Genomic DNA, 15,767 nt, shown 5'->3' on the forward strand with positions numbered 1-15,767 from the left:
CCTTCAACGTATCAATCCAACCCTCAAAAACTTTTATGGCTATAAAACACATGTGTCAAAGTGGCAGCCCGGGGGCCAAATCTGGCCCGCCAAATCATTTTGTGTGGCCCGGGAAAGTAAATCATGAGTGCCGACTTTCTGTTTTAGGATCAAATTCAAATGAAGAGTATAGATGTATATTACATTTCCTGATTTTCCCCCTTTCAAATCAATAATTGTCATTTTTTAATTCATTTTTCTGTGTTTTTAGTTCAAAAAATATTTTGTAAAATCTAAAAATACATTAAAAAAAAGCTAAAATAAACATTGTTTTAGATCTACAAAAAACAGAATATTCAGGGCTTCTAATCCAGTTCTTTTAATCCATTTATATACAAAAAATTTCTAAATATTATATCTAAAATGGTCCGGCCCACATGAGATCTGATGACATGAGATCATTTTTCCCTGAAATAGAAACAACTGTGTGTAGTCAAGACTTTCCAATAATCACTAAGTAAAGTGTGGCCATTTCATGCCGTAGAGGTTTGTTCTCTTGACTGCCATGTGGGCAGCTGGGGTTCAAATCCCAGTGTTGTTTGACTGATCACTACACTATGTAGTTCATTATATTTTTTCATTAAAATAAAGACTTAGTTCATTATACACCGCTGTGTGATGACAATAAAGGCTTTTGATTTGATATAAAGGCGTAGCATCCCATAAGACTAGGCTTTCATTTCAAACGACGTATTATATTTTTAAAAAAAAAGTCGAGGGCGTTCCCTGATATGACGTCACATTAGTGAGCCGGAAGTGAAACGGACCGGAAAAGACAATGGGAAGAAAAGGCTTTTCGTTGACCTGTATGCTTTGTTTTGTTTGTAAACGTCTTTTCAAGTTTTTAATCGCATGATCTAAACAGCCTCATTTGGGTCAGCTCCAACCAAGACACGTTTGTTAAAGGACATGAACACAAGTCCACCAAGAAGTTGTTGTTTTCGACGTTGGCTGATTTTTGTGTACTCGACGCATGCCGAAAAGGTAAGAAATGCTACCGTTTTCTCCATTGCAAGCTTCTCCAAAGATATAGTTCCACTTGCAGTCATAATATCTCCCAATCGAATTGCGTTGAGTATTTTTTAATCGTTTCAAAGATCGCACAAGGAGAGAAAAGAAGACGGCTCAATGATGACTTTTCCAATTCGAAATTCCTTTATAGACCATTTGTCATAAAACGAAAATCCTAATTGTGGAAAGACACTCTCCAGTAATATTGGTGATATCTGACGACTTGATTTATTTATTTATTTTTGGTAATGACCATGTATGTATAGTAAGGCTTTTTTTCCTTAAAAATCGACCATGTATAGTAAGGCTTTTTTTAAAATAAAAAACGACCATGAATAGTAAGGATTTTTTTCTTAAAAAACGACATAGTATAGTAAGGCTTTTTTCTTAAAAACGACATAGTATGGTAAGGATTTATTTCTTAAAAAAACGACATATTATAGCAAGGCTTTAAAAAAAAAAAAAAAAAAAACGACATACTATAGTAAGGCTTTTTTTTCTTAAAAAATGACATAGTACAGTAAGGCTTTTTTCTTTAAAAAACGACATAGTACAGTAAGGCTTTTTTTCTTAAAACAACAACATAGTATAGTAAGGCTTTTTAATAAAAAACGACATAGTATAGTAAGGTTTTTAATAAAAAACGACATAGTATAGTAAGGCTTTTTTCTTAAAAAAACAACCATGTATAGTAAGGCTTTTTTTCCTCAAAAAACGACATAGTATAGTAAGGCTTTTTTTCTTAAAAAACGACATAGTATAGTAAGGCTTTTTTCTTAAAAAAATGACATAGTATAGTAAGGCTTTTTTCGTTAAAAAATGACAGTATTGTAAGGCTTTTTAAATTAAAAACGACATAGTATAGTAAGGCTTTTTAAATTAAAAACGACATAGTATAGTAAGGCTTTTTTCTTAAAAAACAACATAGTATAGTAAGGCTTTTTTTCTTTAAAAAAACGACATAGTATAGTAAGGCTTTTTTTTCACACATAAAAAACGACATAGTATAGTAAGGCTTTTTTCTTTAAAAAACGACATAGTATAGTAAGGCTTTTTTCTTTAAAAAACGACATAGTATAGTAAGGCTTTTTTTCTTTTAAAAAACAACATAGTATAGTAAGGCTTTTTTTCTTAAAAAAAACGACATAGTATAGTAAGGCTTTTTTTCTCACATAAAAAACGACATAGTATAGTAAGGCTTTTTTCTTTAAAAAACGACATAGTATAGTAAGGCTTTTTTTCGTTAAAAATGACACAATGTATAACAAGGCTTTTTTTCTTAAAAAAAACGACATAGTATAGTAAGGCTTTTTTTCTTAAAAAATGACATAGTATAGTAAGGCTTTTTTTCCTTAAAAACGACATAGTATAGTAAGGCGTTTTTCTTCAAAAAATGACCATGTATATTAAGGCTTTTTTCTTGTGATCTCTCTGACAGGATGGATTAGGTTTGGGAGCACCAGCTTGCGGATGAAGCGCCGCCCCGACTGGTCGCCTTGGTATTGGCTTGGTATGTGATGTCTCGCCTTGTTGCAGCGATCATAGTGCATGTGCACAACCACATCCCCTTAAAAAGTTTTTAGAATGAAAAAAAATATTTCTTATAAATCAAAGTCAAGGTCACATAATAGAACAAGAGATACTTTGCTGTCAACTTTTATTTTTATTTTTTCAGATGAGTGACAGACACAAAGGCAAAAATGGATGACTTGTGGGATGGACAGTCTTCCAACGAAAAGGTTTCCCAAACCGTGGAGAACGAGGACACCTGAAGACAAAAAAAGTATGTTTAAAAGAGACATTCATGTTGCTGTGCAGAAAATATTTCTTTTCTTTTCTTTTGTTTTTCTTAGACTCACCTGTGGATGTCGATGCCTTGTCTTGCTGGACACTGGACCTTAAAGCAGTCCAAAAAAGACTTCTTTAACTAAATGTCAGTTTTTATTTGCACAGAATTGCCACTTATTGATTAAACTTTTTTTCTTCAAATTCAGGCATATTCTTGGTCTCTATCAAACGGGATCCCGTATCCACCCAGGTGGCTTATACACTTAGTTAAATTACTCGAGCGCCCTCTCAGCGAAAAGACTTAGGCGGCCGAAGTTTAGTGGGACGGTGGGAGGGCCCTTTAGCGCGACCGGTGAGTATGCGCACAGTGGAGTTTGTGCCGACCGAGTGGAAGCCGGTTCGCGTCCCGCAGACGTACTCTTGGTGACTCTCCCCGCCTTCGGCGGGGAGAGCCACCTGCGACATGAGAATAATTACCTTTTACTAACAAAAACTTTAAAAAATAAAATTTTACATAAAAGAATTGGCCTAAATAAACAAAAGACACTGGCTATTAGCTAGGATTTCAAATAAGCCACCCAAAAAGTTTTATTGGACAGGACCATGCTGAGAAGGGAGGCGGCTTGCACACTTAGCCAAATTACTCGAGCACCCTCTTACCGAAAATACTTAGCCGGTCGAAGTTTAGTGGGACGGTGGGAGGGCCCTTTAGCGCGACCGGTAAGTATGCGCACAGTGGAGTTTGTGCCGACCGAGTGGAAGCCGGTTCGCGTCCCGCAGACGTACTCTTGGTGACTCTCCCCGCCTTCGGCGGGGAGAGCCACCTGCGACATGAGAATAATTACCTTTTACTAAAAAAAACTTTAAAAAATAAAATTTTACATTTAAACATTACACCAAAATTAGTTAAAAGAGTTGGCCTAAAAAAACAAAAGACACTGACTATTAGCTAGGATTTCAAATAAGCCACCCAAACACTTTTATTGGTTGGCATTCCCACCACAACCGCCGGCTGTCGAAGAACCGCATGGTGGCGTTGTTCTGCCAGTCGCCCTCGTCCACATCCACGTCTGCCGAATGACGGGGACACAGCTCAAACCACTTGCAGATTAGTGAGGATTTGCCCGGCGGCGGCGGCGTCATCGTCCGCCTGCATCTGCGGGGGCCGTCCAAAAGCATGACCGTGTCAGCCTCCGCTCACTGGGGCGCCGGAGACTCCTGGATGAAGGCGCAATCCGGGGTGCGCCGGTACGAGTCTGTCAACAAACAAGGCAAGGCGTTAGGTAACTTGTGGGGAACATTTCCTCCATGCTGTAACTTACATTCAACAAATATCTTGTACGTACACGAGCCTTATGGGAATGAGCCAGAAGCCAAGATTCATTCATTATGTATACAATAAAGTCAAATATGACTATTATTGCTCAAATGCCTCACAATTCGTTTTTTGTATTTTTAAAGAAAATAGCCTTACTATACATGGTCATCTTTTTAAATAAATAAAAGCCTTACTATACATGGTCATTTTTTAAAGAAAAAAAGCCTTATAATACATGGTCATTTTTTTAAAGAAAAACAACTATACATGGTCGTTTTTTTAAGAAATAAGCCTTACTATACTATTTAGTTTTTTAAGAAAAAAACATTACTATACCATGTTGCCTTATTATACTGTGTCGTTTTTTTTTTTTTTTTTGAAAAAAGCCTTACTATACTATGTCCTATTTCATTTTTTATGAAAAAAGCCTTACTATACTGTGTCGTTTTTTTTAAAGAAAAAAGGCTTACTATACTATGTCGTTTTTTTAAGAAAAAAAAGCCTTACTATACCAAGTCGTTTTTTAAGAAAAAAGCCTTAGTATACCATGTCGTTTTTAAGGAAAAAAGACTTACTATACAGTGTGCGTGGTTGTCCATCTCCTTGTACCCTAAGATGGTCTGGCCACCGATTCAGGATGTCCACCGCCTCTGGCCTGGAGACAGCTGGGATTGGCTCCAGCATCCCCCGCTACCCTAATGAGGATAAAGCAGTTCAGAAAATGAGATGAGATGAGGCTTATTATACATGGTCTTTTTTTTTTTAAAGCCTTACTATACATGGTCATTTTTTTAAAGAAAAAGCCTTATTATACTATGTTGTTTTTTAAGAAAAAACCTTACTATACTATGTTGTTTTTGGTGAAAAAAGCTTTACTATACTATGTCCTATTTGGTTTTTTTATGAAAAAAGCCTTACTATACTATGTCATTTTTTAAAGAAATAAAGCCTTACTATTCATGGTCGTTTTTTAAGAAATATGCTTATTATACTATGTCGTTTTTGATGAATAAAGCCTTGTTATACATTGTATCATGTTTTTATGAAAAAAGCCTTACTATACTATGTCGTTTAAGAAAAAAAGCCTTACTATACTATGTCGTTTTTTTAAGAAAAAAAGCCTTACTATACTGTCGTTTTTTAAGAAAAAAAGCCTTACTATTATACTATGTCATTTTTTAAGAAAAAAAGCTTTACTATTATACTGTCGTTTTTTAAGAAAAAAAGCCTTACTATACTATGTCGTTTTTTAAGAAAAAAAGCCTTACTATACTATGTCGTTTTTAAGGAAAAAAAGCCTTACTTTACTATGTCGTTTTTTAAGAAAAAAAGCCTTACTATACTATGTCGTTTTTTAAGAAAAAAAGCCTTACTATACTATGTCGTTTTTTAAGAAAAAAAGCCTTACTCTACTATGTCATTTTTTAAGAAAAAAGCCTGACTATACTAATGTCGTTTTTTAAGAAAAAAAGCCTTACTATACTATGTCGTTTTTTAAGAAAAAAAGCCTTACTATACTATGTCGTTTTTTAAGAAAAAAAGCCTTACTATACTATGTCATTTTTTAAGAAAAATGCCTGACTATACTAATGTCGTTTTTTAAGAAAAAAAGCCTTACTATACTATGTCGTTTTTTAAGAAAAAAAGCCTTACTATACTATGTCGTTTTTTAAGAAAAAAGCCTTTCTATACTATGTCGTTTTTTTAAGAAAAAAAGCCTTACTATTATACTATGTAGTTTTTTTTTTAAGAAAAAAAGCCTTACTATACTATGTCGTTTTTAAGAAAAAAAGCCTTACTATACTATACTAAGTTTAAGTTTACTTACTTTATACTATGTCGTTATTTTTTAAAGAAAAAAAACCTTACTATACTATGTCGTTTTTTAAGGAAAAAAAGCCTTACTATACTAAGTTTAAGTTTACTTACTATATACTATGTTGTTATTTTTTTAAGAAAAAAAGCCTTACTATACAATGCCTTTTTTTTCCAGAAAAAAAACTTACTATACTATGTCGTTTTTTAAGAAAAAAAGCCTTACTATACTATGTCATTTTTTAAGAAAAAAAGCCTTACTATACCATGTCGTTTTTAAGGAAAAAAAGCCTTACTTTACTATGTCGTTTTTTAAGAAAAAAAGCCTTACTATACTATGTCGTTTTTTAAGAAAAAAAGCCTTACTATAATGTCGTTTTTTAAGAAAAAAGCCTTTCTATACTATGTCGTTTTTTAAGAAAAAAAGCCTTACTATTATACTATGTAGTTTTTTAAGAAAAAAAGCCTTACTATACTATGTCGTTTTTAAGAAAAAAAGCCTTACTATACTATACTAAGTTTAAGTTTACTTACTATATACTATGTCGTTATTTTTTAAAGAAAAAAATCCTTACTATACTATGTCGTTTTTTAAGGAAAAAAAGCCTTACTATACTATGTCGTTTTTAAGAAAAAAAGCCTTACTATACTATACTAAGTTTAAGTTTACTTACTATATACTATGTTATTTTTTTAAGAAAAAAAGCCTTACTATACAATGCCTTTTTTTTCAGAAAAAAACCTTACTATACTATGTTGTTTTTTAAGAAAAAAAGCCTTACTATACATGGTCATTTTTAAGGAAAAAAGACTTACTATACATGGTCGTTTTTAAAGAAAAAATAGTCTTACTATATAGTCTTACTATACATGGTCATTTTTAAGGAAAAAAGACTTACTATACAGTGTGCGTGGTTGTCCGTCTCCTTGTACCCTAAGATGGTCTGGCCACCGATTCAGGATGTCCACCACCTCTGGCCTGGAGACAGCTGGGATTGGCTCCAGCATCCCCCGCTAGCCTAATGAGGATAAAGCGGTTCAGAAAATGAGATGAGGCTTACTATACATGGTCAATTTTTTCAAGAAAAAATGTTGTTTTTTTAAAAGAAAAAAAGCCTTAATATACTATGTTGTTTTTTAAGAAAAAGGCCTTACTATACTATGTCGTTTTGAAGAAAAAAAGGCCTTACTATACTATGTCATTTTTTAAGAAAAAAAGGCCTTACTATACTATGTCGTTTTTTTGAGAGAAAAAAAGCCTTATTATACTATGTTGTTTTTTTGAGAAAAAAAAGCCTTACTATACTGTCATTTTTTTGAGGAAAAAAAGCCTTACTATACTGTTGTTTTTAAGAAAAAAAAGGCCTTACTATATACTATGTCGTTTTTAAGAAAAAAAGCCTTACTATACTATGTCGTTTTTTTTTAAGAAAAAAGCCTTACTATACTATGTTGTTTTTTTAAGAAAAAAAGCCTTAGTATACTATGTCGTTTTTTTAAGAAAAAAAGCCTTACTATACCAGGTCGTTTTTTTAAAGAAAAAAGCCTTACTATACTATGTCGTTTTTAAAGAAAAAAAAACCTTACTATACTATGTCGTTTTTAAAAGAAAAAGCCTTACTATACTATGTCGTTTTTAAAGAAAAAAAACCTTACTATACTATGTCGTTTTTTAAAGAAAAAAGCCTTACTATACTATGTCGTTTTTAAAGAAAAAAAACCTTACTATACTATGTCATTTTTTATGATTAAAGCCTTGTTATACATTGTGTCCTTTTTTTACGAAAAGCCTTACTATACTATGTCGTTTTTTAAAGAAAAAAGCCTTACTATACTATGTCGTTTTTAAAGAAAAAAAGGCCTTACTATACTATGTCATTTTTTTTAAGAAAAAAAGGCCTTACTATACTATATCATTTTTTAAGAAAAAAGCTTTACTATACTGTCGTTTTTTTGTTTTTTATAAGCCTTACTATACTAAGTCGTTTTTAAGAAAAAAGCCTTACTATACTATCTTGTTTTTTTAAGAAAAAAAAGCCTTACGATACTATCTTGTTTTTTTTAAGAAAAAAAAAGCCTTACTATACTATGTCGTTTTTTAAAGAAAAAAGCCTTACTATACTATGTCGTTTTTTAAAGAAAAAAAAGCCTTACTATACTATGTCGTTTCTTTAAAGAAAAAAAGCCTTACCATTTTTGTCCAACACTCCACTGGGGAGAAAAGTGTCCACAAATCTAAAAAAAATATCAAAAATTTTACATCATTAAGCAAAACGTTTAGCCCATTCGCACCGACAAATAAGTGTATTTTTTACAAACAAAATCATAGGAGTAAGAACATTAGCTTAACCCACGCTCATTAAGCAACCACAATAAAGTACAGTTAGAAGCACTACGTGGACTCCCTGCTAGCATAGCGATTACCCACTCACGGCTAGCGTTAGCCTCATGCTAATCGCTCATTAGCGTGATATTGCCACCAAAAAAGACAGTTGGAATCCCGTAACAATAACCACCGCGTTAAGAACACCGTTCGGTTCTCATGATTACTTGCAGAATACATCATTTAGCAAAATAACATTAGAATTTAAGCTTTAAGTATTAACCTTAACCCTTGCTTGCTTAGCGGAGCTCAACATGGCGATCTTCAGATCAAAATAAATGCACACTTGTTCGCCATAATAAGTAAGCAACTCGTAAGACATCAAAATAAACGCACACTTGTTCATTACAACAAGCAACTAACTCGTAAGACATTAAAATAAATGTTATAATCATTGTTTTACCTGACTGGCGTGCAATAGTTCTGAGATACAGTGTGCCTAGGCCCACCACCTGAAGTCATTTGACGTTAATCAGCATGTTGTTGTCTTCGTGCCCTGCGATTGGTTGGCTGGCAAGCCATAGTTGGACGGGATAGGCGCCAGCATCCTTGCAACCCCTGCGAAGTAAAGCGCTACGAAAAATGATTGAATCAATCAATGATTTATTTTGAAAAATGGAATTACATTTGCACCATCAAATAGACCAGAGCTATTTTGTATAGCTTCCAAAGAGATGTGTATTCTTCCAAATAAATAAAACTGAATACAGCAGTTTCAAAATAAACCATTACATATACATACATGCATATATATATATATATATATATATATATATATATATATATATATATATATATATATATATATATATATATATATATATATATATATATATATATATATATATATATATATATGTGTGTGTGTGTGTGTATATATGCACACTACACACTATGCACATATATATATGCACACTACACACTATGCACATATATGTATATATATATATGCACACTACACACTATGCATATATATATATATATATATATATATATATATATATATATATATATATATATATATATATATATATATATATAAAAATATAATTTTTACACGTTCTCCCTTTGGTTCACTTATTGTAATTACTTCTGTGACCACACGGGGGCGCTAAACTCAAGTTTTGCTGGGAGAAGAGTGATATGTCTTAGTCTTAGTGTATAAACTCGGTATGAAGAATGATATTTTGGGAAAAAGCCTATACCAAATTAGTATTTGTAGAGTATTTTGACTTTAAACTGAATATCTAAACGACCATTAGACAAGTGAAAGAAAAAGATGTAAGTTTCCAGAAGAAAATGTGCTGTTTAATAGCTATGCTAGGTTGGTTTTGGCTTCTTTTCATCTATCTGGAGAAGAAAATCCTTCATTGGCTGGCTCTAAGTGTCATTTGCTGACTCAACTAGTCAGATCAAATATGAGCAAGCAGCGATCAAATTCCATGAAAAGTTGCACGCATTATTGGAACTGAGTTTATTCCACTCCAAACAATTGCAATACGGAGAAAGGAGGAACAAGTGGTGACGGATCCCGTCATTATGGAGTGCTGCAATTCTTATGAATCATTAGATGAGATCATCTATGGTGAAAAATAAAAGCCTTCACACCCCTTGTAAAAAGGTTAGCGTTTTGGAGAGGGGTGTGTAGACTTTTTTTATGGCCACAAAAGTACAAAAGCCTCAGGACACATTTCACAATTTTGAATATGAATATGAAGCAAGATTTCAGTCTCATGATGGCAAATGACATCTGTTTATCCATAAGAACTGGAAACTGGAGAAACATACCATATTTTCCTTGCCTAAAGTGGTTTGAGTTAGTGTATAGCTGATTAGATACATGGTTTAAAGCACTTAAAAATGCGTGCATGTTGAAATTCTGCTCCTGTTTTGAGCATTTGTTTCTATTTTTTTCTCAGTGTTTGCAAAGAGCCTTGATTGTGTGGGGAGAAAGTTCTCTAGAATGTAAGTAACCTTTGTTTCTATTTAATGACTGTATTGTGCGGATTGCAAATAGCCTTAGCTTATACATGGGATTTGTGCGCTTCAAATTGACGCTTTATAAATGGTGTCATGTGATGATGAACAGGAATATAGTTTCATGATTTTATTTTGAATATTTTTGACCACTTTTTTGCTGCATCAAAATGAAATACTTTCACTTGTTTCTTTGTATTGTGTTTCTACCTTTTTAGTTTTGCTAGTAGCCAAATGAGACAGAAGAAAATAAATGAAAATTAGATTAAATTCAAAAATGAAATTAAAGTGAAAAACTTTCCCTTTTTTCTTTGTATTTTTTGTTTCTACCTTTTAGTTTTGCTAGCAGCCAAATGAGACAAGAAAAGAAATTAAAATTGAAAAATAATTAACTAATTTAAATTTAAAACATATTTTTGTTTCTACTTTTTAGTTTTCCTAGTAGCCAAATGAGACAATAAAAGAAATTAACATTAAATTAATTATTATTTTTTTGTTTTGTTTGTACTTTATAGTTTTCTAGTAGCCAAATGAGAGAAGAAAAGAAATTCATATTTTCTAATGTTATTCCTTGAGAGCCATTCTCCGAATTTCAAAGTCAAAATACATGTAAATGGGTGTCTTTTATTTTAGTAATTTCACCACTTTTAAAGTGAAAAAAAAGTACTTTTGACAACATTCTTATGCAGTTGCTAATCAATGAGAGTATGCATTCTAGCAGAGTCTAATGCAAAAAAAGAAGACTAAAGCAGCACTGGACGTAGTATCTCAGTTCTGTCACCAGCGGGTTCCATATTTTAGCTCACAGGTTAGCGAAGAGCCAGATGCACCCATCGAAAGAGCCACATGTGGCTCCCGAGCCATAGGTTCCCTACCCCTGAGTTAGACAGTACAGTCAAAGGCAGCAGAACAACAAAGCAAAAGCACAAAGTACAAAGCAAATCAAAGTCAATGGGATCATTAAGAATCACCAAATCTAATCATTAAGACAGAAAAGCAGCAAAAACACAAAACTTTTATTTCTACTTTTTAGTTTTCCTAGCAGCCAAATGAGACAGAAAAAAAGAAATGAAATTGAACAAATAATAATTCAAATGAAATGAATTCAAATTTGACCCCTTTCTACTTGTTAGTTTTCCTAGTGAAGAAGCAACAATTGGGAAGTCGCCTTTTCTTCTTTTAGTTTTTTTCTTCTCCCCCCTCAAAAATGGGCGTCATCTATGACTCGCGTTGACTTCCACAGTGTAGTTTTTTTCCCCCCTAGCAGTCTCAATCACGCCACGTTTGACTGGCTCGTCTGGGCCGGGCCGAGCCGAACTGAGGCGACTCCAGGGAAGCTCCCTCCCCCCTTCCCCCAGCGCCCCTCACCCTTCCTCGGCATGCCGGAGTGAGATCGCTCGCTCACTCGCTCCATGGCTTCGGCCGTGTTCGAGGGCACGTCGCTGGTCAACATGTTCGTCCGGGACTGCTGGGTGAACGGCGTCCGGAGGCTGGTGATCAGCCCGCGCGGTGACGAGGAGGACTTCTTCGAGATTCGCACCGAGTGGTCGGACCGGAACGTCCTCTACTTGCACCGCAGCTACTCGGACCTGGGCCGACTCTTCAGGCGCCTCGCCGACTCGTTCCCCGAAGACGGAGGACACCTCTCGGCTTCGCCTCTCATGCAAGGTCGCCCAATCGTTCGCTCGTCCGTCCGTTCGTTCGTTCGTTCGTTCGGTGAAACCTCTTCGTGGAAAACCGTTATTTTGGGGGCAGGCCAACTTTCTGCATAAATAGTCCGAAAAAAATACTAAAGTTGAAACCTTTTTTTGGATCCAACTATTTTTGATAACCCGAGGGAAAAAAATAGTGTTTTCACAAAAATAACTTATCCATTGGTTAGTTTTTATGCCTGAAAAAACTATTTTGGATAGAGAGGGGTGTTTATTTTTCATACTTTATGTACTTTTTTTTGATAGGTCTTTTCATTTAACCACCAACATGATTTAACCTGATTAACATTTTTTTTTATTTAAAAATAACAAAAACACACATGAATTTGATTATTGGTCATAAGTAGAATTGATAGAATATTTGGTCATTTAATTATTTTTTAAACTTATAAAAATTAGAATTTAAAAAACATGTTTACATCTCGGTCTTCTTCGATTACATCTACCGCAAGTCATCTTTAACAGGAAACACGTTTTTATGCTATACAGCTTTTTTTTATTATCTATCATCTGATTTCCTCTTTTAAGATTAAAACATTCGACAGACTTTGTAACAACACAAGTCTAATTGGCCTCCAAAATAGCGAATAATAGCCCAAAATGTCAAACTTCAGGCACATTTTCCGCCTCTTTCCATTTTGAATACGTCTTAATTTACGACTTAATGACACGCCTCCATAAATAGAAACAAGCAATCATGCACATGAGTCAGCCGTACTCAAATGTGGTCACTTTGCCACGTTTGGACGGGTCAATAGCGAACAAAGTCCACTTTTGGATGTCGTCAACATTCTGACGCCTGACAGACCACAGTCGAGATCTTGTTATCACTACCTATTTAAGACCCGCCCCCCCAAAAAAATTCAAAATGACTGTAATCTCCCTTTAACCACATACTCACTTTAAGTAAAAAACAAAAAATCAATGCGTGAGTTTAAACATGCCACGCGGCCGTTGATAAATCTCTTTAACCGCTCGGGGGTAACGCTATAACGCCGTAGGTCAAAGGTCAGTGTCTATTCATGCGACCGTAGTGTGCCTTACGCTAATAAATGAGCCGCGCTCGCAGTGTTTAGCAGTTCTGCTTGGCGTCACGTGTCCAAGGTATTTGTCAGAACATCCCGGCAGCTGCGCCTGGAATGTTTTGACTTCCTGTCGCCGCATGGAAATGGAAGACGAGCTCGCTGACGGAACCGGGAAGAGTGCGCTGTCGGGTTCAGGATGTTTTTGCCTGGCCCCCAAAAAAGTGGATCCGCCTCTCCTGGACCTTCTGTTTTCACGGCTCTGTTCCGCGTCCAGGCAACAGCCAAGGCGTAGTCCGCTCTGATGTCACCGTGAGAGCGGACTTCCTATATTTAGACTCGAACCAAAGCGAGGCTCTGCTGAGGCGCCCGCGTGGGTCTTTCCGCCGACTTCCTCCCCGCCCGTTGGCCGACGTTGACGGCGTTAGACGTCTAATCCATTTTGAGTCTCTGAAGCGCGAGGATCGAGAGCATCGAGTTCAATCGTATCGAACCGATGGTCGTGAGTTAACGCCCCATTCCATGGACTGTCGTTTCAGGTTTGCTAAAAATCAAAGACGCCTTGGACATCGAGGAAAAGCTCAACGAGGTGGAAAGACTGCTGAAGAATGCCATCAACATGCCGTGCAAGGTCCGTACGTCGATAAAATGTATTTGAATGAAGTACTATTTGACACTTGATTGGATTGTGAATGGGCAGTATTCCAGATCTGAGGTGATGCTAACTTTCTTCGAGCGCTCGCCGCTGGACCAGGTTCTCCGGAACGACAAGGTGCACAGAATTCAGCCTTGTTTCCAGAATCCGGTCAAGATTTCAGGTCATTGTTACTTCTCCAGCCACGTCCTCGGTCTTTGACGGTTTCTAAAATTCCTCCTGGCGTTTTCGCCAAACACCTTTCCAGAGATCATGCGCTCCAACGGCTTCTGCTTAGCCAACACGGAAACCATCGTGTTCGACCCGGACGACGAGAAAGAGAGACCCTCTTCTACCGACTCCACGGAGCCCACGTGAGTGTTCGAGGAAGACCATACGTTGAAAAGTTGACAAAAGCATCCCGGTTTGGGCGTGCCCAGTTAAACATTTCGGAATGAACAATGAGAACTTTCATGCTAAAAAAAACAAACATCAAATTCTCATTTCCCCCCAGTTATGAATGTCAAGTATTTGCTAAACTAGCGTTCCAGACCTTCCATCTCCACCAGGAAGTTTGCCTCTACACCTCTTCCTTCCTCGGGCGTGCATGGGAAGCGAAGAGGGGAGTCAATTCCTGCCATCCTCGCGTAACCCCCGCCGATGAATTCTCTGGTTCCTCCGCCAGGTACGATGACGGACCGGAGTTCACGGCCATGCCGCCGGACGAGGAGACGGAGGCCTACGTCACCAACTTGTCCTACTACCACCTGGTCCCTTTCGAGACGGACATCTTGGAATGACGGACACGGACGAAACGCTAGAACATTTCCGTCGATCCGTCGCCGAAAGACCCGGCTGTTTCCCGGCCGCGTAAAACTGCAAGTCAGCAGTTTTAACACCCATTCTGGACTTCCTGTGGGAATACAATCAGTTCGGCCATCTCGTGCTATTTTGGTGGCGCTAATGGAACCTCTTAAGGGGATTTGTGTGGCGGATTTTGAAGCTTTGACGGCTAAGGCCATGGATTACTTCATGAATATCCGTCCCGGTGTGCCACCCGGAACCCTCGGCGGTACCTTTTAGCACCAAAGCGGAAATCTTAGCCACCTGTGCTGCACTAAAGATGAAAGTTTAGTTGTTTTTCAGCTTCGCTTCGTTTTGGGGGTCACGCGATGCGGTGAATGGCGAGCACAAAAGAGGTCAGTGGGTTCAGGCCCAAGACCTAAATGTGGGAGCCGACCGCAGGCACACTCGAAATGGACTTTCTTATAACTTTGGAGGAAACAGCTGAGCAGAATACATTTCTTTTGTGTTGGATTGCACTTTCGCCTTCCTCAAGTGCCTTTAATCCGCCCAAAGTAGTGAACTTGCGTTGTTTGTTTGGCAGAATGAATCCGTTTGGGTCCCTCGAATAACAAAGGCAGAAGACACCACATGTGGGCTCACGGAAACTCCCGTCCAGTATGGTCCCCCCCTGCAAATAGCGAGGTATTCAAGCCTCACCAAATTGGCACACGAGGCCTCGGCATGGGTCTGTTTAGTAACTCAGTCATGGCCGCCATTCAGCCAGTGAGAAAGTACAGCTCGTTCCCACAGAGAAGTACTTCAGGTCTGGCACTTTCCCTTAAAAACACACATTATTCAAAGGGTAAAACGTTTTAAATAACCCTACGTCCACATCTTCGTGATTACTTGTGAAATTCCTGCAATTCAGTGATGACAAGCACACAATGAAATAATATGACAGCTTTAATTATTATATGATATTTTCGTAATGTGAATAAACGTGATAGATATGAGGTTTATGATAGCAGGAATGTTAGTTTTCTGTTAACTATCCTGACGATATTAAATATATATTTTAATAAAACGACTTGTAGCGTGCTAGCAACAGGCTCTTTGTGATGATATTCTACCGCCATCTTGCGGTCTAGGCTAGTTACGTTAGCACCAAAATAAAACCACAACTGAAAATTTTTCTAAATCATTTTAAATTCGTTGACGCAGCAAATGGACGTCAGATTAGAACTATCCATAAAAAAAATAATTTATTTAAGAAAAAGCGTGC

General features: G+C 36.4%; 1 protein-coding gene and 2 long non-coding RNA genes across 3 annotated transcripts; 2 read left to right on the top strand and 1 right to left on the bottom strand.

The window, feature by feature from the left end:
- Positions 1–770: 770 nt before the first annotated feature.
- LOC144092066 (uncharacterized) lies at positions 771–3,339 on the top strand. Its single transcript, XR_013305968.1, has 4 exons — positions 771–1,023; positions 2,489–2,560; positions 2,726–2,833; positions 2,904–3,339. It is a non-coding gene; the product is annotated as an uncharacterized LOC144092066 (long non-coding RNA).
- Positions 3,340–3,396: 57 nt separating this feature from the next.
- LOC144092067 (uncharacterized) lies at positions 3,397–7,020 on the bottom strand. The gene is made up of 2 exons (XR_013305969.1): positions 6,871–7,020; positions 3,397–4,094 (listed from the first exon to the last, which is right to left on the bottom strand). It is a non-coding gene; the product is annotated as an uncharacterized LOC144092067 (long non-coding RNA).
- Positions 7,021–11,492: 4,472 nt separating this feature from the next.
- Positions 11,493–15,586, top strand: pxdc1b (PX domain containing 1b). Its single transcript, XM_077624271.1, has 5 exons — positions 11,493–11,999; positions 13,605–13,696; positions 13,766–13,883; positions 13,968–14,073; positions 14,385–15,586. The coding sequence occupies exons 1-5, from the start codon at positions 11,744–11,746 to the stop codon at positions 14,497–14,499; spliced, it is 687 nt and encodes a 228-aa protein (XP_077480397.1). The 5' UTR covers positions 11,493–11,743; the 3' UTR covers positions 14,500–15,586.
- The last annotated feature ends 181 nt before the right edge of the window (positions 15,587–15,767 follow it).

The sequence above is a fragment of the Stigmatopora argus genome, chromosome 17 (genome assembly GCF_051989625.1).
Source record: "Stigmatopora argus isolate UIUO_Sarg chromosome 17, RoL_Sarg_1.0, whole genome shotgun sequence".
NCBI lineage: Eukaryota > Metazoa > Chordata > Actinopteri > Syngnathiformes > Syngnathidae > Stigmatopora > Stigmatopora argus.